Source organism: Lactuca serriola, chromosome 3 (assembly GCF_051521515.1).
Source record: "Lactuca serriola cultivar US96UC23 chromosome 3, Lser_US96UC23_V15, whole genome shotgun sequence".
In the NCBI taxonomy this organism is placed as follows: domain Eukaryota; kingdom Viridiplantae; phylum Streptophyta; class Magnoliopsida; order Asterales; family Asteraceae; genus Lactuca; species Lactuca serriola.
Genome location: NC_136410.1, coordinates 76,571,457 through 76,595,786, shown reverse-complemented (window position 1 = coordinate 76,595,786; position 24,330 = coordinate 76,571,457). Strand labels below are relative to the sequence as shown.

At 38.5% G+C, this 24,330-nt stretch overlaps 1 protein-coding gene across 1 annotated transcript; it reads left to right on the top strand.

Moving 5' to 3' along the window:
• Nucleotides 1-19,327: 19,327 nt before the first annotated feature.
• On the top strand, nt 19,328-19,792 carry LOC145095409 (uncharacterized). Its single transcript, XM_079033299.1, has one exon. The coding sequence runs from the start codon at nt 19,328-19,330 to the stop codon at nt 19,790-19,792; it is 465 nt and encodes a 154-aa protein (XP_078889425.1).
• The last annotated feature ends 4,538 nt before the right edge of the window (nt 19,793-24,330 follow it).

Genomic DNA, 24,330 nt, shown 5'->3' with positions numbered 1-24,330 from the left:
ACAACAACTCGAAAGGCGGGGCGCCAATACTGGAATGATAGCTGTTGTTGTAGGAGAACTCTGCAAGCGGTAGGTGGGAATCCCAACTCCCACCGAAATCAATAACGCACGCCCTCAACATATACTCTAGGGTCTGAACGGTCCGCTCACTCTGCCCATCAGTCTGCGGATGGAACGTCGTACTAATATGTAGTCGTGTACCCAGTTCCTCATGGAACTTCTGCCAAAAACAGGAAGTAAACCTGACATCTCGATTGGAAACGATAGAAACCGGAACCCCATGACGAGAGACAGCCTCTCTGACGTACAGGTCAGCCAACGTCTCTGCCGACGAACTCTCCCGTATGGCTAGGAAATGGGCACTCTTGGTCAATCGATCCACGATGACCCATATAGCATCGAACCCCCTTGTCGTATTTGGCAACTTCATGATGAAATCCATCGCGGTCCGTTACCATTTCCACATGGGAATATCTAGAGGCTACAACTTACCATGCGGCCTCTGATGCTCGGCCTTGACCATCCTATAGGTCAAGCACCTTTCAACAAACCAAGTGATATCTCGCTTCATGCCAGGCCACCAATAACTTGAACTCAAATCACGGTACATTTTGGTGGCTCCCAGGTGAATCGAAAAACGAGACTTATGAGCCTCCTCCATCACTGTCTGTCGGGCCCCTCCAGACATCGGAACCCAAACCCAACCGTAACGGGTCAACAATCCGTGGCTATCCTGAACAAACTGGGCACTTTCGCCCTTAATCCTCTCCATCTTCCAGTTCTCTGGTCTCATGCCCCCAATCTTGGAGTTTACGGCCGTAAACTCCAAGACTTAATGGTATTTTGTGTTTTGAAGTTCTAAATGATCCCTAGAATTATTCCAACTTGGTGGTTTAATTCTTGGAAGGGTATAAGGCATATAAACACTCCTTTGAGGAGTTTACGACCCTAATGCCATTTCCCTTATAGTTTGCGGCCGTAAACTCTTAAGGATGGGTGTTTTTGATGCTTTCAAGTCTCTTGCACATGTGGTATAGATCTTAGACTTTTATCCTAAGCATATGAAGGCCTTTGACACACTTTGGTGCCCTTTAATCATGTTTACGGTCCAAGAACCATGTCATGGCCGTAAACTCACTTTGGAAGGTGTTTTTGATGGTTTAATGTCCTTGAGTTATGTAGGAGTAACCCTTGGTAATTGTCCAAGACTTTAGGAGTGCCAAAAGCACTCTTTGGTCCATGATTTTGGAGTTCACGGTCCAAGATCTTCTTGGGCCGTGAACACCTAAACTTGGGTGATTCTTTGTTATTTTCTTGTCCCTAATACACTTCTATACAAGTCCAAGGTAGTAGCATATCACGGGGGAAAGTCTAGGCTTTGTTTCGGGAGTTTACCGCCCAAGAACACCTTGGGGAGTAAACTCCTAAATCTAGTGATTTAGCTATGTAATCTATGTTATGAACACATTTTAAGCTATATAACACTACTAGAGAGAGGTACTCACGATTTGGGATAAAAACCTGAAGATCCGTGAGAGAGAAAATGGCTTTTCTCTAGTTGGAAATGCGAATAATGAATGAATTTGGTTCAGAATTCTATTTATAGTCCTGAGATATTTTTGGCAGAAAATATTTTTATTCCAGAAATGATTTCTAATATAACAGAGTGTTGGAATAACAATGTTGCACAAAATCCTAGTGCATCCACTCTCCTGATATCTCCTGAAGTGTAGCCATGAATTACTCAAACTTACACGAAAAAGTCTGAAAATTAACTGTGACTGCTATAACTTCTATTGAAGTGATATTGCTTGTACAAAATGGAAATTTCGGGTTGTCACAGCTAATCCATGATGTATCTCAAACTCTCTTGATCCGTGTATATAGTGCAACGTACCCCGTACAGATAGTGCCTCCAAATCTTGAGAGCGAAAACCACTGCTCCCAACTCAAGATCGTGCGTGGGGTACCTCGTCTCATGCGACTTCAGCTTCCGCGGTGCGTAGGCTGCCACCCGTCCTCTCTGCATGAGGACTGCCCCTAAGCCAGTGATGGATGCATCGCAAAATACCACAAAATCCTCCACTCCCTCGGGGAGTGTCAACACCGGCCCTCGCATAAACAATGCCGGAGGGTATCAAACGCCCTCTGCTGCTCGGGGCCCCACCGGAAATCCACCCCATTCCTCGTTAGACGAGTGAGGGGTACGACAATCTTGGAGAAATCACGAATGAATCTCCGATAATACCCTGCTAATCCCAAGAAACTCCTGATTTCAGAGGGAGATTTCGGGGTCTCCCACTGCATAACCGCCTCCACCTTGGCCGGATCGACCATAATCCCCTCCTAGTTAACGAGGTGTCCGAGGAACTGGACCTCCCGTAACCAAAACTCGCATTTCAAGAACTTGGCATACAACCGTTCTCGCTTCAGAACTTCCATCAGCTGCCTGAGATGCTCCTCATGCTGCTCTCGAGTCTTGGAGTACACCAAGATATCATCTATAAACACAATGACCGAGCGATCGAGCATCGGTGTGCACACGTAGTTCATCAGATCCATGAACATTGTTGGCGCGTTGGTGAGTCCAAACGACATCACCACGAACTCGTAATGACCATAACGAGTCCGAAACGCGGTCTTCTCCAAGTCTTCCTCCCTCACCCTGACCTGGTGATATCCTGATCTCAAATCAATCTTGGAAAACCAAGATGCACCCTGCAGCTGATCGAAAAGATCGTCTATCCTCGGAAGCGGATAACGGTTCTTCACCGTTAACTTGTTCAACTCCCTATAGTCAATGCACATCCTATGCGAACCGTCCTTCTTCCTGACGAAAAGGATCGGTGCTCCCCAGGGTGAACTACTCGGACGAATAAACTGCTTACCTAGCAGTTCCTGCAACTGAGATGACAACTCCTGCATCTCTGGTGGTGCCAGTCGGTACGACGCCTTAGCGATAGGGGCCGCACCTGGCACTAGGTCAATCCTGAACTCAACCTGCCTCTCTGGAGGCACTCCGGGTAACTCCTCCGGAAACACGTCATATAAATCCCTCACCACCGGGACCTCAGAAACTGAAAGCTACTCTCTAACCTGCGTATCTACAACATACGCCAAATAATCGACACACCCGTGTTGAATATACTGCCGAGCCCTGGCTGCCGAACAAAACCCTGATCCCAACCTGGTGCCCTCACCATATACTACAAGTTCTCCCCCACTTAGGGTTCGAACCACCACCCGCTGCCCCTGACAGTCAATCATGGCGCCAAAACGGCTAAGCCAATCAATCGCTATAATCACGCATACATCCCTCATGGGAATAGGAATCAAATCTATCAGGAAGGACACCCCGGAAATCTCCAACTCGCATCCCCGGAAGACCGAAGAAGCAGAGACACCGTGCTCGTTGGCGATCGAAACTCGCAACTGACACTCAAGATCATCTATCGGCACACTGAACCCTCAAGAGAAGGTCTGAGATACAAACGATCGACTCGCCCCTGAGTCATATAATACCAAAGCGGGCAAATAATTCACTAAAAACGTACCTAATCACAGGTACAATCAATAAGCATAACACGAATACAATAACTGAGACAGAGAATAGAAAACATACTAGTAACCACATCCGGTGCTGACTTGGCCTCCTCGGCCGTGAGCTGGAAGGCGTGACCCTGAGCCTTTGGAGGCTCCACCTTGACTGGCCTCCCATCTCCAATCCTCACAGCAGTTGGCGCGGAACCTTGCGCCGGCTTGGCGGCGAGCTGCGGACAGTTGGTCTTCACATGACCAACCTGATGACAATGGTAACAAATCCTCATATCTGTTGGAGGGGCGGACTGGCGGCAGTCCCTGGCATAGTGCCCCTCCTTGCCACATTTGTGGCACTCACCTCCGGTTCGACAAACCCCCGAATGAGCCTTGCCACACTTTCCACAAGTGCGGCTTTGATGACCCCCGGACCGTGTATCAGCGGTCTTAGACCGCTTAGGCGCCAGCTGAGATTGTGCTGGTGCCTGACGCTGCTCCTTCAGCTGATCATCAATATACAACCCAGTCGTCAGCCTCCACCAGTCCTTTGCCCTAAGCCTCAACAGGTTCAGGGCACACTTGACCTTTTGGTCAGCAGGACATGAGCACGTGAAGAAACAACCCTCCACGTCAGATAACCACCTCATAGCCCAAATTGCATCGTGTGTACCATCAAACGTCGGGGGCTTCGTGTTATCGAAGTCCCGGTACTAGAAAGCCATGCCGGCTCCTCCTCCAACCCCTGCTGCAGTTACAGCCAAAGTGGCTGCAGCGGCAACTGTCTCTGCTAGAGCTGCATATCACTCATCAAAATACTCAACCATCGCGGTCTTAATCGACCCAAACATCTCTGGCAGTTGCGCTCGGAACACAACAATAATCTCGTCGTGCATGATCTCCCTGATCCTGGCATCCAACTCCTCAGTCCCTATCTGAACCATGGGCCCAGGTGCTATCGGCACCTCCAACCCTCCGTCTCCTGACCCGGATCCTGATCCTGATTTTGATCCGGATCCCGAAGCAACACGTCTCGTCACCACCGTACTGGAATATATATATATATATATATATATATATATATATATATATATATATATATATATATAAGTCATCAGATAAATAACATAATGTCGGGAGACCAAAACCCCAAAAACCCCAGGGGTTGTGATTTCCTTGCTAAGCGTATGGGTCCTGTGCTTTTAGTGGTACGGGCCCATACTACCTTCCACACCTACCCATATTTGTATCAAGTATCACCACAACGCCCTAACAATATCATCAACATAGAAATGCGCCCAACCCTCACTTCTAGGGGAATACCAAATATCTCGCATCTAGTCTCACCACTTATCATAACTCACACATCCATGAAACTTCCATCATCCCCTGTAGCGACGGTGCACGCTAGCTGCACGTAACGCTGGACCCCATAGACTTTCGAATATCTAATCCTACACTAAGGTCGAATCAGACATTCTCAGGCTATAAGATCTTGATTATACACAGCCGTGATGCATACACCAAACATCTGTAGTTATGATGTCAATTCCATATACAAGAAACACTACGCTAATATGCATCATATAATCAGGCAAGTCTATCATGCGATTCCTGAAGATCCCTAGCCTAGCACTAGCATGTTGTTCTAACATATCAGAATATCAAATAACTTTATGGTATTTTGGGGTTCACTTACAGGCTCCAGCTGATCGTACCCTCTGTCCATCCTTATTTTTGAAAACCATTTTAAAACTTAGGTTCCGAAAATCTCCTTGATTTGAGACTGGATTCACACGAGTGTTCCTCCAATTCACTCAAACCAAGGCTCTGATACCAACTTGTAACATCCATAAAATTTGCGCCAAATTTAAACCTTTTCCATCATAAATAAAAACCAAATAGTATTGTTTACAAATCATTTTCCATCAGAGTGTCCCAAAAATCATAACATAAGGATGAGGAGCGGTACAGTCACGCCTTCGCCTTTCCATGATCTCCTGAAGTACCTGAAACAATAAACTGAAAACTGTAAGCCCGAGGGCTTAGTGAGCTACCCCCAAAATACCAATACCACACTAACAATACCATATCAGTAATAATCAATCAATCAACATGCATACTGGGCCATCGGCTTGACTGGACCGCCCTACCGGGCCTACAGTCTGTCTGAATCTATCCCGAGCCTTCGACATGACTAGTCCGCCGCGTGGGCCTACAATCTCCCCGGACCACTCATAGGGTATATTGGCCATCAACACACAAAGCAGGACCGCCTCAATCCAGCCAAAAGCAAATAATCATGTGCACATACTATCATATACAGGCATATACAAACATCAAAGATATCTGTCACACTGATCATCAATCATAGAATTCTCTTGTAACTAGAGTACCAACCTAGGAGGTCACTAACATACCAATCCCTACGGATCATAAGAGCATAACATACTATCTACCCCGTTTCCGATCTAAAGATCATAACCACATGTAGCATACCATAACAATAACAACTAAAGGGCCGACCTTGGTGCCGTAGACCCTATCGATATAGCGAGGATAACTCACCTCGCAGATGTCGACACGAAAGGTAAACTCCAACTCTCGGATCACTTGACATAGGCTCCACCACGTAATATCATAGTACAACATACTCATAAGTCCTTAACCTTATAAGGTACCTCATAACCCACTAGTCAACCCCTGGTCAAAATCAAAGTCCTCTGTCAATTATGGTCAACAGTCCTTGTTGACCTTAACTCGCCGAGTACCCTTGGCTACTCATCGAGTCATCGGAGTGACTCGACGAGTTCCTTTGATTCTCGATCAAACTTAAGTCCACCCGTCGAGTTCCCTCCTTGCAACTCGACAGATACACACTCATACATATCCTAGAGGAAACTCATCTGACTCACCGAGCTGTTCTTCAACTCTTCGAGTCTTATGGCGATCTTCATCGGACTCGCCGAGTTGTTCATCCAATTCGTCGAGTTCATAGCCATCTTCATGTGACTCGCCGAGTCACTTTGCAACTCGCCGAGTCCATTCAGTCCTTTTCCTCCATACAGACATATTTTGAGCCATGTAACGGCTCCAACTCATAGATCCAAGCTTCTAGGGCATGCTTATCACGTAAAGTTGCAAACTTTACGTGCATGCATGACCATAAAGGCTCTAAATAGACAAGTTCTTAATGGAACTTCATGCTCAAGAGGGACCTTAATCACAACCAAGACTGTGACTTTATGCTTCTAGAATCCAAGGAGGGTCCAGATCTGAAGTTACAACTTCAGATCTAGCCCATAGCTCATCATACCAATTTGAGAATCCATAAAAATCCCTAGAAACTTAACAAAAGGGAACAAAAGGGAAAAAGGGAAGTAAGAATGGCACCTTGATACCTCCAAAGGATGCTAGCTGAGGTAAATCCTGCTTCCCACTCATTCCTTGCTTCAATTTCCTTTGCACTCTTATCTTTCTTCCTCCAAGATCCTCCTTTCCAAGCTTCAAACACCATACCAAGGAACACACACGAATTAGGGTTTTAAGGGGCTCTCAAAGACTGTAAAGAGGCCAAAGGAGGCTAAGGCTCCTTTAAATAGAGGTGCAAACCTCGGGATTTAGGGTTTCCACTGCCAACTCCTACTCGTCGAGTCTAGCATGGACTCGTCGAGTAGGTCACTTAACACGCGATCCCACCCCGTTGCTACTCGACGAGTAGAGCTTAACCCAAAAAAATCTTATTTAAGCAATACCTAAGAATCGGGGCATTACAATATAAAATCATTTTTTCATTACAAAAACATACACCTTACATCCAATAGTCATATTAATAATCCGACTACATTCATCACCGAAAAATATGTAACTCACACCTAAATGAAAAAGGAAATTACATGTGATTCATATGTAAATGAAACCTGAATGACAAGGGAATTACATGTAAATCATATCCGAAGAAAAGCCGTTACTTTTCATTTTTTTCATGCCTAGCCTGCAGAAGGTGGTGATAATGGCATTATAAATATATTCCACTTCACATTTCCCCAATCCCAATAGCCCATTTCCTAGATGAAACGACCCAAAAATACGACCCAAAAATTTCGTTTTTCAACATAACCAAAAACCATAATTTGAGTGTCATATCATGAAACCATACATAATGCATCTCAAAATAATAATAAACCACGGTACGGAAAACTGTATCATATCCATGACATATAAAAATCAGGAACTAAATCAACTCCCAGGATGAAAGCTGAAGCTGTGGTGTGTGCAATGCCATCAACCCGAGCTCCTCCCTCTGCTAGCGGAAGTACCTGAAACCAAAACTGAAACTGTAAGCACGAAGCTTAGTGAGCTCCCCCAAATTACCACATACCATACAATAATATATATATCAAGCACATACTGGGGCCTTGCCCCCCTCCATCGGACCGAAGTCCGAAGCTGACTGACCGGGACCTTGTCCCCTACATCGGACCGCAATCCGAAGCTCACATCAGACCGAGTCCGAAGCTGACTGGGACCTTGTCCCCTACATCGAACCTGAGTCCGAAGCTGACATCGAACCGGAGTCCGAAGCTGACCGGGACCTTGTCCCCTACATCGAACCTGAGTCCGAAGCTGACATCGAACCGGAGTCCGAAGCTGACCGGGACCTTGTCCCCTACATCGAACCTGAGTTCGAAGCTGACATCGAACCGGAGTCCGAAGCTAACTGATCATAACATAACGTATCACTTAGCATGAACACACATAATCCTGTCTGAGCCACGAAGGCTTCAAACATGCTAACTACCGCGTCGGATAAAGATCTGGATACTACTGCTAGCTAAACGGGCCGACATTGTGGCCTTAGACCCGCTCCTACTGAAAAGGAACTCACCTCGTGAATTGGCTGCTGAGTGAATAGCTCTGAGGGCTAACTGCTGCTGCTCCGGTATCTCCCCGGCTACAAGTCCATAAACATACTCAATCAAATACTAAACACTGCACTGGGTAAAATGACTCTTTTACCCCAGGTCAAAGTCAACTCTCGGTCAAAGTCAACCCATAGTTGACCTGACTCGCCGAGTTGGGCCGCCAACTCGCCGAGTCCCTATTCTCACTCCTCGACTCAACTTGCTGCTACTCGTTGAGTATGGCATCGACTCGACGAGTACTCTCCCGATCCAAGAACTCAGACAATCTTCATCCGACTCGCCGAGTCCTATGAACAACTCGACGAGTTGTTCTTGAGCTTAAGAAGATTGCCTTGGACTCGCCGAGTTGTATGAACAACTCGCCGAGTCACTCCATCACTGAGTCTACTCTCAACTCGCTGAGTCCACTCTCTAACTCACTGGATCCACTCGATACTGATAAAAACGAAGGAATCGGGGACTCGCGACCCAACTCGCCGAGTCGTTCTTCCCGACTCGCCGAGTTGCCGCCATGCAACTGATTTTTACTCGATTTTGCTTGAATCCAACACATACAATTGATAGATCTGAGTCCAATAAGCTGATTTACCATGTAAAGTTTCCAACTTTACGTGCACAACCTCATGAATAAGGGAAATAAGGCTAAAAGATGCACAAAATGGGTAGATCTATGGTTATTATGCAAAGTAACTCCAAAAAGGCAGTAGATCTGGGCTCTACAACCCCCAATCATTCAGATCTAAAGATATCTCGACTTATTAAGGCATTCATGCAACATAAGGCTTGGAACAAGCATCAACTAGATCCTAGGAGGGCTCTAATGGAGGTTTAAAGCATATAACAAGAGGGGAAATCCGAAAATACCTCAAATAACTCAGATTTGCCCTTGGATCTTTGCACTACACCTCTTCTACTTGCTCCTTGCTTCTTCTCCTTCTTCAAACCTTCACAAAATGGCACAAAACACTTAGCTCACACAAGGGTGGATTAGGGTTCTTTCTCACAGTGTTCTCAGGGTGAGGGAGGCGAGAATGGGGCTATAAGGTGACTTAAATAGTGGGCAACCCGGGGATTTAGGGTTTCACCCAGACGGATGGACTCGCCGAGTCAGGGATATGGACTCGCCGAGTCCCCGGCTCACACGTGCTCGAAGTCGCGACCCTACTCGGCGAGTCAGGCTATGAACTCGCCGAGTCCCTCTTGCAAAACTACAAAATAAATACCAAGGAATTACCATACCGGACACGGGTCGTTACACTAGAACATAATAAGCAACAACATCAAACTTCAGATCTTTCTTAGTCATCTCTTTAGCCATTCCAACAGCAGCTGACACTTCACCAACTTTAAAATAACTGCATAAACTCTTTTTGATTAATAAGAATCCACAACAAGACAAATTTGGAAAAAGTTTAAAATCTACTCCGTTCACCTGTTCCAAACCATCATGATATTGTTTTGTTTAATATTAATGATTTAATTTTAATAAGAATACAATTGCCAGAATACCATTGGTATTAATCCATTGAAATTGATACTCCACTTTATTTGGGTCCTCATTTCAGGAACCTTGAACTGGCTTACAAGTCTCTAAATAACAAAACAGAACCAAGTGGTTATGAAACATGAAACATGAAACATAATTAACAAATTATTAGTTAATTTTAGTTACCTTAATGGGCCTCCTGAAGGAAAAGAACTATAATTAACATCTCAAAATTTTTCCCCTGCAATCCTTGTAAACATATTGATGATAACACATGCATTGAAAATTGCAAGAATGAACAACATCATAATTGTCCAAGTGCATACCCTAAAAAAATTATAAAATTTTGTTAACATCCAATGGTGTTAAGACTTAACAAATAAAGGATCAAATACTACTACTATTGTCCTTACAAAATTGTCATCCAGTCCATGCCAATAACAGCTCTTGCCCTAAGTCTTTTCTCCCTGTAGCAAAGTTATACAAGTTAGTTTACATTAAAACAGTAGGTTCTGCAACTCCCCATATCAAGTCCTTCAAATATCATATTCTTAAAAATAAACCAACCTCATCCATTTTCTCTTTCCTTTTATAATTATTAACAAAAGCATCAAGTACTAGTGAATCACATGCTTTTTCAAAAATAATATTTGAATCTTTTTGTGAATCAGATTTAAATCAAAACTCAATCACATATAAATCACATTTGATATTATGATTCATATGTAAATCACACCTGCATGACAAGGGAATTACATGTAAATCACATGTGATTTAAAATAAAATCTGAATCTTTGGTGAATAACATTTAAATAACAAACCAGTCACATATAAATCACATGTGATTCATATGTAAATCACACTTGAATGACAAGGGAATTACATGTAAATCACATGTGGTTTAAAATAAAATATGAATCACAAATTGTAAATCACAAATGCCATAAATCACATGTGATTCATATGTAAATCGCATCACTGTAATTCACTGAGAATCAGATAAAACCAAACACAACGCTAAAATGAAAAATATGAAATTAATTAGCGAATAAATCACCTGGTTTCTTATCAATAAAGATATTCACTTCTACTTCTCCTTACTATCTAAACATCTCTTCTAATCCTGGGAATCGATCGTCGATCTGCACTTTTGATCAATCAAGAATGTGAATTGATTGTTAATTTCAACTTTTAATCAATCGATATAAAACTAATCCTTTTGAAAACAACATCTGTGGATCTAGGAGATATGACATTAGAGTGCATGACCCGTTGGACTCTGTTGAGGAGCTCCACCGCCTCTCGTGCGAGAAAACCAAATGTGTCAAATGCAAAAGGCACAAACACATGTTGATTTTCTATACATGCATTCTCGTGCTTTGCCACTTTGCACGCAACAGCGTTCAAAGCGACATGCCCTGTTGTGAAACCCCCGCTCCTCAAATCGACATGAGGAGAGACCCCAGTAAGACCAACACACGTGTGCTTCCCTCCTACCCATCTAAAGACCAAAATATCAGTCGGTCTAAGTGTGAATCTTCCATCTTGTGGGCCCGTCAAGAAGTTCACTGGCGCTTCTTTCTTCGCAGAAATATCAGCACGCCGACAAGCATCAAAGAGAACATCCCTAACCACATCATGCCTGTACTTGAAACCAGGGAGCTCTCTACAATGAACCGCATGTTCCCCAAATGTATCCAAACATGCCTTACGACAAACTTTACTTATATCGTTAATTGGGAATAGAGGAATCATGAGGCGGCAACGGAGGATAGTTCGGTACTCCACAAGACATATGCTGGCCAAGGCCATCAATGGGGATAGTTAGTAGAAAATCATGAGCATGAGGTACCCGAAGACACTCAAAAACTGCTTTCTGTCTAACAGTCATGTCGAAGTCGACTTCCATATCTTTGACGATTCTGCTAAAAAGGGCACACGTCAATGCTTTTTGGGATTTAGGGGGGGGGGTGTCCTTATTAGTGAAACTGCTACAGTCGAATCTCGGAATCGTATCGCGAAGACGAGTCATAACACATAGGTAATCAGAGTCCATACCACATATGCCACTGTCACGTAAGATGTGGTCTTGTAATGCCCAAGATTAGACCCTCGAGGCTACAAATGCGTAGGATGAAACCTCGTATGCCGAGTACAAACCTAAACCACCGAAAAAAATAGGTAAGGAAGCCAGACGCCATTGGATGTCTCCAAAGAAAGGGCCTCCAAATACCACCATATCCTCGATAGACCTGCGCAATCCTTTGTTAAAGAACAAAGCTGCCTCTTCTATGTGCACCGGCTGACAAGTCCTTAAACCAATGAAAAGTTTTGCAACGCCCATACATGATCGAAGCAAAAAGAGCTCACTCTGCGGGTCACATAGTTGAGGAAGAAGACCCATCAAATCAGCAACATTGATCGCTCTCTTCAACAGAGTCCAACGAGTCATGCACTCTAATGTCATATCTCCTAGATCCACAGATGTTGTTTTCAAAAGGATTAGTTTTGTCATCCAGAAAGGGCTAACGACGCAACTTATTGCCCGTTTGCCTTCCATCGATATGTATTGAACTATATTATGCTAATATATAATGAATTTTCTAGTATAAGAAAAAAATGTGAATCGATTGTTAAACATGAGTATGAGATCGATTGTCTGAAAAAGCATGTGTATTGATCGTTAATTTCAACTTTTGATCAATCAAGATACGAATTGATCGTCGAATATACAAATAGAATAGTCGGAGCGACAATGAACAAAGATGTGTGTGTACTCTTGTGTGTGTGTGTGAGAGAGAGAGAGAGAGATGCATAGAGAAACGATTATTTTTTAAATTAATTAAATTACATATAAAAGAATAGTTTTGTTAATACCAAATATGCCCCTACAATTATTTTAAAAATGTATAAAATACATTTAAAGTTATTGATACTTACAATTATGACGCCTTTGACCTAAGTCGTTAAAAGTTATTGATATTGTTAATACGTAGTATTTTGTTTTTTATTAGAAAAGGTTGTTAAAAGTTGTTAAAGACGATGTTATTTTGTTTTTTTTCATTGATGTGTTGTTTTGTATTTTTTTAGAAATGGTTCACGATAACAAGTTTTTCTAATTTAACAACTTTTATCTACTATAACATGTTTTGTTGGCACATGTAGATTTTTTCTATAATTTAAGATAAGATGTGTTATATTATATTTATATGATTTGCAGTTCATTTTTTACGTGACACTCCTCCAAAAACAAGTACAATCACATCCTTTATTTGACTCTCTCCATTTTCCATGACTTAGTCAACCTCATAAACACACAAAATCAAACGAATTTAAAACATCATATGTATTTTACCCTATAACAATTAGATTTGAATTTGGGTACTCACAATAACACGTATATCTATAGGTTAAGATGGTAAAAGAAAAAATTAATAACATATTAATTCTGATTTTCTGATATAAAGTACATATATTTAAGGAAAAATCATAATAATTTGAATTCCAATATGTCAATGGTGGTGCACTTTACAACTCTGGGGACATAGCAAGTGAAATCATAATTGTTAGGTGCAATTTAAGTTAGAGAAATTGTACAAGGGGGTTTGCATAATTTGTTTTTAATTTTAAACTTTTATTAAAAGTAAATAACAAGATAACTGAAATTAATTTGCTTAATTAAAAAAATCTTATAAATTACATATTCTTTCAAAACGAAAATAAAAACTCACAACACAAATTTAAATTCGCAAATATTAGACGTAACGTATTCAATTAGTAACTTTGTTTGATGCTGATTAATGGCCTACTCGTAGAAAGAATGTCAAACTCAGTCAGAACAACATTTGAAAAACTTGTCCATTTTTTTAGAAAAAAAAAAGTAAGACAACAACCATAAACACAAGATACAGATAAACGTTTGAAAAAAAATAAAAAGTTAGAAAAGTGAAAAAAAAATACAAAAAAACCCTTTAACAACTTTTTATCAAAAATATATTATCTTTAAAAAAAGAAAATAAAATACAAAAAAATTGTTAGTGTGATCAAGTCAGAAAAAAAATTGTTATTTTAAGTGGTTTTAATGGAAAAATGAAAGAAAAAATTGTTAACTTAAGTGACTTTAGCGGAGAAAAGAAAGGTCTTTTTATCTTGTTGGCCTAATAAATCCGACAATAAAAGGTCACGTGGACATGTTTTCCAAAATAGAGTGACTTTAATAGAAAAAAAATAAAAATATAGAGTTTAAACCACAAAACAAGCAAAATATAGTGACCGCATTGAATTTGTATTTTTGACAGTTCATTCTATGCCAACCACTTTTACCGTTATGACTTGTTATAACGGGTAAAAGTGATATTTTAGTTCATAATTTTGATTTTGAATCTTCATTGCAAAAAAGAAGCGAGAGTTCATCAGAAATCAATCTGGCGGGTTTTGATTTCGATTTTGATTAGGTAGGGTTCAAAAGATTTGTGTTTATAAGATGTTTGAAAGGTGTTACATATATGGGGTTTTGATTTCAATAAATCAGGTGGATTTCGATTTCAAAAATCAATTTTAAAAGGTTTGTATTCAAAAATCGATTTTAGAAATCGATTTTCTTCACAAACAAGATATGTTTGTTCTTTGCACATGCGTTTATGAAAATCGATTCTTGCTTGTCTTCTTGAGGAAAACAATTCTTCAGGCTGTGATTCCTTTAGAAACGATTCATCCAGGTGAGTTTCGATTTCTAAAGAATCCACTCCAGAAAATGATGTTGCCTTGAGGGCTTGAAGGTAGGTTCATGATTGCTGTAGAAGTTGAAGGTTTGAAAATAGGGAATTTTGTTATGTTTAATTTTATGTATGCAACCACATATTCAATTACTGTCACATTAACATTGATGTGGGTGCCACATTTGCTTCAAGTGTAGTAGTGATTCAAGTGTAGTAGTGACATATTATATGGGTTGTTTTAGGTGAATGTTACCCACCTGATGAAACTTAGATGGACAACAGTAACAATTATATATATATATATATATATATATATATATATATATATATATATATATATATATATATATATAGGAAGGATCATTTGAGAACCTATAATTTCTCGAGAACCCGAGAACCAAACAAAGACTGTTAGATCAATATAATAGAGGGTCAAGATGATCTATGACATTTTTGTAAATAGTTAGAGAAAATAAGACACGGGGGTAAAGAAATTGAAATGAATCAAGGTCATTTTAGGAATTATTTTAATTCCCTGATTAAACCTCTCATTTACATATATATATATATATATATATATATATATATATATATATATATATATATATATATATATCCCCCTCTCTCTTCTTTCACGTCATCTTCTTCACTGTATCTCTTCCCTGTTCGTCCTTCCTCAATTGATCGACCACCTATACCTCTGCAGACTACTACAAATCCAATTTCATTCATCTCCAAATCATCGATGAATAATCCACGATCCACTATTATTCTTTACTGAAATCAGAAATTCATCATCTCAACTTGATAATCGAGATTTTTATAGGTTCTGATTTGCGTTGACTTCCAATCCATGATACCTAATTTCTAAATCGTCTGCATATAATCGATGAATCAACAAATTGACACCATTCCGCGGGTTAACAGATCTAATCTATTCTGAAACAGCCATTGCCAGCTATAAAGGTATTGCTCATGCTTTTGTATTTCAAAGTGAGATCTCTAGTGTGTTTCTACAATATCAACACACGTTGCTTTGTCTATACGTGTTTGATTTCAAGTGACATTGCTTTGATTTAAAGCTTCTGTCTCAGCTTGTTCGTCACCATGAATGCATCTATGTTGAGTTCATCATTAAGTATACTAGGTGAAATTTTGTTCAATCATTGAAGACTAATTCTTTTTCTTAATCATAGGACTTATTTCACATTATAATTTGGAGTTAATTACAGTTTAAGGTGTGTTTTTTGCTTGCTAATATGTTACAGTTTGAGTTTATTTGAAGCGACGAATTGTATTGCCTATTAGGTGTTTGACAAAATGCCCAGTGAACTATTGAGCAATTCATCTCTAATTATCTTGTCAAATTTTTTCTCTGTTCTTTGTCGAAGATTAAGTAAAGGTAGCCACTCTGATAAGAATTTCAACAACTTCATTGACGGGATACATGATACAGATAATTAATATCACTCTAATAATGTTGGTGTTTTTTTATCAAGATATAAAATAGTAAACACTAAACTTAAGTTTGTATCATATTTTAACTTTTATATTCTTAAAATTGGCCTAATCTGTTTGTATCATATTTCTAATTTTATCTTGTGTCATTTTTATCTAATCAAATAAGGCCTGAATGAATATATGCGCATGTACAAATAGTCAAATTCAGGTAAAATTTATGGCAAATCAATTGAAAAAAATGGTTGCTTACTTCATGTAGTAAGTCGATGTGACACATTAATTTCAAATTTATGGCAAATAAGCCCTCCACTCTAGGTTCTCTCCGGCAGGTAAATACACAAAACTAGCACCCAATGCATTTGCCTTCTGCTTATTGCAGACACCCTGCAAATTGAAGAACACTCAAAGCAGAATCCAACTGGTGAATCAGGTGTAATAAAAATGTAAATGGAGCCAAAGGAAATGTTAACAAACCTGAGCAAGTGAACCTTCAGGAGCAGAAACTCCATAGTACTTCAAAGTGACATATAATTCTTGTATGACAAATCATGAATCTTTTCAGGTAATTTCTGCCTCAGGAGCTGTTAAACATGAAGATGTTGTGGATCAGGTAAAAAAAATGTTCACAACGCTCTCAGCCAATCCCATGACTACAACATAGATAGTAGAAAATGAGCCTACAATCTTTACTGGATCACAAGTATGCATTATTATTATCCATGAAATTAAAAATTCCAAATTGATGAAATTAATAATCAGATTCGTATGAGGGACGATGATATACCTCTTTTGACTTGGTATCTATACATGTACATATTTTTTTTTCACATAGTTGTTTACTAACTTGGTATCTATACATGTACATATTTTTTTCACATACTAACTTGGTGATTCACTTGTGATTCACATCTGAATTACATGTGATTCACATGTAACTCACATATGAATTACATGTGATTCACATGTAAATCGTATATGAATCACATGTGACATACATGTAAATCACATATAAATCACATATGAATTACATGTGATTCACATGTAAATCACATATGAATTACATGAAATTCACATATGAATTACATGTGATTCACATGTAAATCTCACGTAATTCATACGTAATTCATAATTCACATATGAATTACATGTGATTCACATGTAAATCACATATGTATTTTTGTGAGTGTTTTTGCATCAATCAGATTCTTTTTAATTTTCTTGTAGATTTGAAAGAAATTGTGGTGAATATTGAAGAGGTGGAAAATGATAAATTGAAGAAAATATGGAAATATTGACACGAAGACATGAAAATGCTTTGAAATTTTGTAGCATTTTTTTTTGTTTTTTATATTTTATATTGTATCGAATAAAATACTTATTGTATTTTGTTTATAGATTAGTAAATAAAATGAGTTTTCTTATGATTTTCTTACAAATATTATAGTATATGAAATATGCATATATGCATTTGTAAAAATATGCATAAATGTACCAAAAATGTTGATTTTTTTGGTTAAAAAATATAGTATTTTTTAAATATTCAATTTTTATTGATTTTTAAATGATTTAAACAAATGCAGCTTTTTTAAAAAAATTATTTTTTTCAATTTTTTTTTCAAAAATTCATATTTTCTATATAAAAAAAACTAAAAAATCTGCACTTAAAAAAAACTGAAAAATACTATTTAAAAAAAAAACTGAAAAATACTATTTTTAAAAAAATCTGCAAAAAACTGAATATTTTTTTTTTCAAAAATTCATGTTTTCTTTCAAAAATTAAAAAATCTGCACTTTAAAAAAAAACTGAAAAAAATCCGAAATTTTGATTTTTTATGTAATGTTTTAGACATTTCTATTAATATGTAGAATACCACAAAAAACTAAATATTAAATGAAATCGATAAGATTACGATCATGCCCTTAATGAATTAGTTTTGATCTAACGCTCAATTTTTAGTTTTCGGGTTCTCGAGAAACTATAAATTCTCAACCGATCCCAACCCTATATATATATATATATATATATATATATATATATATATATATATATATATATATATATATATATATATATATATATATATATATATATATATATATATATATATATATATATATATAACAAAAATAATTAGTCTTTTAATCATTTTGTTTGTAGTTTCTTTTTCAGAGTAACAATTTTATTTACTATAATAACAAAGAAAAGAAAATACTAAAGTTTGTTGAATTCACTTTGAACACGTTTTTTATTTTGAAATAAACAAATAATTGTTATCGTTTCCATTGTTTAGAAAAACTTCTTTTGTATTGTAAGGAAAATATTTATATAAGTAATAACTATTCTAAAAATAACTTTCCTTTTTTGGTAATACTGATATTTTTAGCAATGATGTAACTCATACACAAAAGTCCACGTTAAACGATTATCCTATCTTTCTCTAAAATTAATAATATCTAAATATGTAAATATATGAGGCACGTCAAGTATGCAAAATAGTAAAACGGATGGTGACATGATGGGGTATTGAATACGGTGAATAGACAAAAATGATGCGAGATACGTAACTACGTAAGTCGGTAAGCGGATGAACTGAAAAATGACAAATATAGTATGTCGGCATAGCTGTTAGCTTAAGGGTGTTTGATGTAGGATATTTGTTTTGTATCAATTGTATATGAATATATGTATTACAAATCAGTGCAACATTGTTTTTTCATAACCGACAATATTGGACTTAATAATGGACTTTATATAAGGATATAAAAAAATGTTAGCGGACTCCGATTTCGTATGGAAAATATACTTTTTTAAAATTGGAGGGTAGAAATGGGATTAACCAATTTTATTTTTGGGATCGTGGTAATACAGGGGCGGACACAAAATTTTATAGTAGGGGGGACACGAAAAATTTAAATAGTTACATGTTAGATTTCTGTTATAGTCGTTATTTCGTTCAAGAGTATTTCAGTAATTTAACAGTGAGTTAGTTAATTTGTTCGATATAGTAGCTTCTTGTTAATCAACTGTATATAATCATCTTTGTAATAGTTTTTGAAGTTTATGAGAAAGTTCGATTCTTCTCTTCATTCATCGATTCTCTTTCATCAAAGTTAACATGGTATCATACTGATTTGATCTTCATCTTCCGCTCATTTTACTGTTCATCTTCATTTCCAATCGATTTGATTCTCTGTAGTCAATCATGTCTACATCAAATTCGATTGATCCAAATGCGATTTCTGTTTCCAGTCCATATTATCTTGGATCTTCTGACACTCTGAGTTCAATTCTTGTTTCCAGTCTCTTTAATGGCGTTGGATTCAATGCTGGGAAACGTGCTATGACAATTGCTCTCTCTGCAAAACACAAATTAGGTTTTGTTGATGGCTCGATTGTTCAACCAGATACATCTTCTCCTAACTACTCCAATTGGTATCGTACCAATTCCATGGTCATCAGCTGGTTATTGAATTCTCTTCACAAGAACATTGTTGATAGCGTTCTTTTTCTCCCAACTGCAACTCAAATCTGGAACGAACTGAATCAGCGTTATGAACAATCTAATGGAGCTCTCATTTACCAAATTCAACAAAAACCCTATTCAATTTCACAAGGATCAGATGAGTTTTCTACTTATTACACTAAATTCATGAAAATCTGGGATTGATTGTGTGTAGTACAAGATCTTCCTGCGTGTTCTTGTAATGCTATTGTTGCTCTTAACAAATTCCTCGAATATCAAAAGTTAATTCAACTTCTTATGGGGCTTAATGATTCCTAAAAATAATTAGAGGTTAGATACTTATGATGAAGCCTCTTCCCACTCTCTCTACTACGTATGCTTTAATTCTCCAAGAACAACAACAATGAGAGATTAATTTTGTTCATGTGTTTACCACTGACGCCATTGCCATGAATGTTTCACAAAATCATACTCTTCAAAAATCAAAAAAAAAAGTCTCTCACCTGTACACACTGCAAGAAATCTGGTCACACTAAGTCTCAATGTTACAGGCTAGTTGGATTCCCCTCCAATTTCGAATTCACAAAGGGAAGAAAAGAAGTATCATCATCTGCTGTTCACAATGCAACTAATACTTCTAATATGAGCTTTTCTCCATAACAATATCAACAACTACTTCAATTGTTGAACAACACCACTCTCAATAGCAGTTCTTCTTCTTTTCAAGTTAATTCCACCATTTCAAAAGGTGCTCTTGATCCTAATGGTATTTTTTTTCATTTAAACATTTGTCACACCCCAAAACCGATAACGGCGAAATACGTTTCGGGGTGGAGGACGTCATGTACAGTATCATCACAATTGCATAATAGTAAAAACAAGAAACATACAACCATTGCATTACATAGTGAGTTTAATTACAAGCGTGCTTTGTAATGTTTAACAAGTACCAAAAGTATTACAAAAATAAGAGATGGATCTTGTATGCTCCACCTTCTCCAAAATGCCGCACCTATACCTGTCTATCTTTGACCTGAGGATACAAGTTATTTTGAAAACGAATATCAGCATAAAGCTGGTGAGTTCGTAAGAATTTAGTGTGAGTTTTTGTATAAAAGCATTAGAACCAATAGTATGAAAAGCTGCAACTTTACAATCATAAGTGGTAGAAAAATCCTAGAAAATCCTATATTTTCCAGAAATACGTTGTAAGTGAAAACCTTTAAGAAACATATCATTTTCATCTTTGAAAATCATTTATTGTAAAAGTATAATAGTGAGTTTCCAATAAGTACTGCAATACGGTAGATTATGCCTGAAGTCCATAATAGTGGTGCAAACTTTCTTTAGTATTAAATACTTGTTTACTTCGGGATATTAACTTTAACTTTTTGTTTAGTATTTTAGTGTGGTTATAGTGTATTTCTTGTATGTTACCGATAGTGTGAGTAATAGAGGACCCCATGACCTTCCCGGTCATGCACAGTGTAGTGAAGTAGTGGCATCCCTGGACCTGTACGGCTCGGACTGAAGTTAACAGTCGGGATGTAATAGCGTCTGCCCCGTATAGATCTATACATATAGCGTCGTCTTCCTGCCAGAAGACTCTGGGCGTAGTGCGTAGCGAATAGAGTATCTCGTAGTGGGTTAGTGTGTTATCTCTTGATTAGTGATTTCTCTGGTATTATAGTGTAGTAGTCTCTTGTATACTCGCAGTATGTTCTCGTATTAGTATATAATATCATTATAGAGTGTATTATAGTGTGTAGAGTAGTAGCTATAGCGAGTAATAGTGGCCTTAACTATACCTATTATAGTTAACTTAGTGCGTATGATTCTTGTCAGTTTAGTGGTTTAAACATCGAATGAAATGAAAATACTCGTATCCAACACTAATATATATGATATATAACTAAGAAATCAACGACGGTCGGACGGATAACAACTACCCTAAGCCCACAATCAAACAAGAACAGGAAATAAGGCGAGCTATCGGTCCTAAGTCCTTCAATCCTTACTTATATAAATATATTGGTGAGGTTACATTTTATAAGGAATTTATTTAATAAAAATCTTGTCAAAAGGGAACATTTAGAAGATTGATCTTTTATCCGAAATGGTTTTGAAAACGAAAATCCTTTTTATAAAACATAGTGGTAAATCACATGTGATTTGAACTACGGATAGTGAATCACATGTGATTAATTTTCGTAACATGAATAAATGACTTGTATGAATTTCCTTAAACATGTATAATTGACTTGTATCCCCCCCTAAAATATATAAAACATTTGAAAGGTTCATTAAAGGGGTATGAACTCACCTGAAATCAGGTAAATCGGGTGAATCGGGTAAATCGGGTGAAAGTGTCGGTTGAGTGTTTTGTACCAATTAACGACTTGTGCACCTTTTAGGATCCTAATGTCATATGAAATATGTATTTTTCAAGAAATTAGTCATTTTATGCTTTTCATTAAAGTATTTAGGCATTCTAGCATCGATTCGGGGTTTTAGGGCTTAGAAGGGGTTCCTGGGAGTGGTATAAGGCCAAGAGGGGTTTGCGGAGGAGTCCGTGAGTTCACTCCCTTGGAGTTTACGGCCCAAAGGCCACTCCTTGGGATTTTACGGCCGTAAGCCCCCCAGGCTTGGCCGTAAACTCATGTATTCCTCCAAAATTGCAAGTTAAGGCCTTATTTCACTTCCCTAATTTACTAGCAAGTGTCTTGGACTAATTTGGAGGGTTAAAACCCTCATTTTGTGACATTTTGGGGAGTTTACAGTCCAAAATTGTGCTTGGGCCATAAACTCCATTTAGTCCCTCAAAGTGGATGTTTAAATGGTCCAAATCACTTCCTTAAGTCTTAGTTAAATTCTAGAAGGCCTTAGGTGGGTTTTGGGGCATTTTAGCATAGAAATTGGGGAGTTTACGGCCCAAGTATAGCCTTGGCCGTAAACTCTTCTTTTGGCTTCAAAATGAGATGCTTAATGGCCTTAAACATTTCCTAGGGTCATAGCTAAATTCCTACATGCCCTAGATGAGTTTTTGGGACATTTATCAAGAGTTTTTGGGTGTTTACGGCCTAAGCATAAGCTTGGGCCGTAAACTCCTTTTTAGGCTTCAAAATCTTAAGTTTTCATGTCCAAACTCACCTAGGTAAATCCCTTAATTAGTACACAAGTTTAAAGGAAGGAAAAATGGGGTTTTTTGCAAGGTTTTAGGTGTTTACGGCCTAAGGGGCTTCCTAGGCTGTAAACTCCCTTTAATCCTCTAAATCCTATGATTTTTGGCCTCTAAATGCTATGGACTATGATTAGAACAAGATAGGGAAGAGACCCTTACGTTTGGGAGCCGGAATTCGCGGTTCTGGAGTCGGGTTCGAGTCTAGAGAGAGAAAGTAGTGAGAGAAAGTGAATGAGTGGTAAAAGAGTGTTCAAATGGTGTTTACTCTCATTTCATATGCCTCGGGTATTGCACCCGATACACGGCTACCCGATGCTAAATTTTAACAGGGTTAAAACTTTTTACCCGGGTGAAGTGGTTGAAAAGTAATATAGCTCTATTTAGTTAAACGGGGTTAACACTTACAAGTTATAATTACTTATGATAATACCAAGAAATATAAATAACTAGATATTTATTTATTGGCGACTCCAAACTTTATGGAAAATAATATATAACGACGAATTCCGTTAGTGAGACGGGATTTTGTAACGGCAATAAATTTGGGTTGTCACATCATCCCCCCGTTAGGGGAATTTCGTCCCGAAATTTAGAATTCAAACAGATAAATTATTACAATACCACTAAGAAAAGAGATGAGGATATTTGAGTTTCATTTGATCCTCGCGCTCCCAAGTGAATTCCGGTCCCCGCTTGGCGTTCCACCGAACCTTCACGATTGGGATGCGGCTTTGCTTCGTTCGTTTTACTTCCCGATCCATAATCTCCGCAGGCTCTTCCACGAAGTTGAGGCTCTCATTGACCTCGATTTCGTCGAGAGGGATCACGAGAGTCTCGTCGGACAAGCATTTCTTCAAGTTTGAGACGTGGAAGGTAGGGTGTATGTTGCTTAGTTCGTGGGGTAAGTTGAGTTTGTAAGCTACAGGGCCGATTCTGGCGAGAATCTCAAAAGGCCCTATGTACCTTGGGTTTAACTTTCCATGCTTTCTGAAGCGTATCGTGCCTTTCCAGGGCGAGACCTTCAAAAGGACTCGGTCTCCCACCTGGAGTTCCAAGGGTTTTCTTCGTTTGTCGGCGTAGCTTTTCTGTCGATCCCTAGCGGCTTTTAATCGTTCACGTATCTGTACAATTTTCTCAGTCGTTTCTCGAATGATCTCCGGACCAGTGAGGGCGCTGTCGGGAACTCGCCCTTTAGCTAACTGAGTGTCACCCACCTCAGCCCAGCACAGAGGGGATCTGCACTTCCGGCCGTAGAGGGCTTCGAATGGAGCTGCCTTGATGCTCGTATGATAACTATTGTTGTAGGAAAACTCCACAAGAGGCAAGTGTGTATCCCACGATTTCCCGAAGTCGATCACACAAGCTCGCAACATATCTTCTAAGGTTTGGATCGTCCTCTCACTTTGTCCGTCGGTCTGCGGATGGTAGGCTGTACTCATGTCCAGCCTCGTCCCTAGTGCCTTTTGCAATGATTGCCAAAACCTAGAGGTGAATCTACTATCTCTGTCTGAGATAATAGATATAGGAACGCCATGCAGTCGCGCTATTTCTTTTATGTATG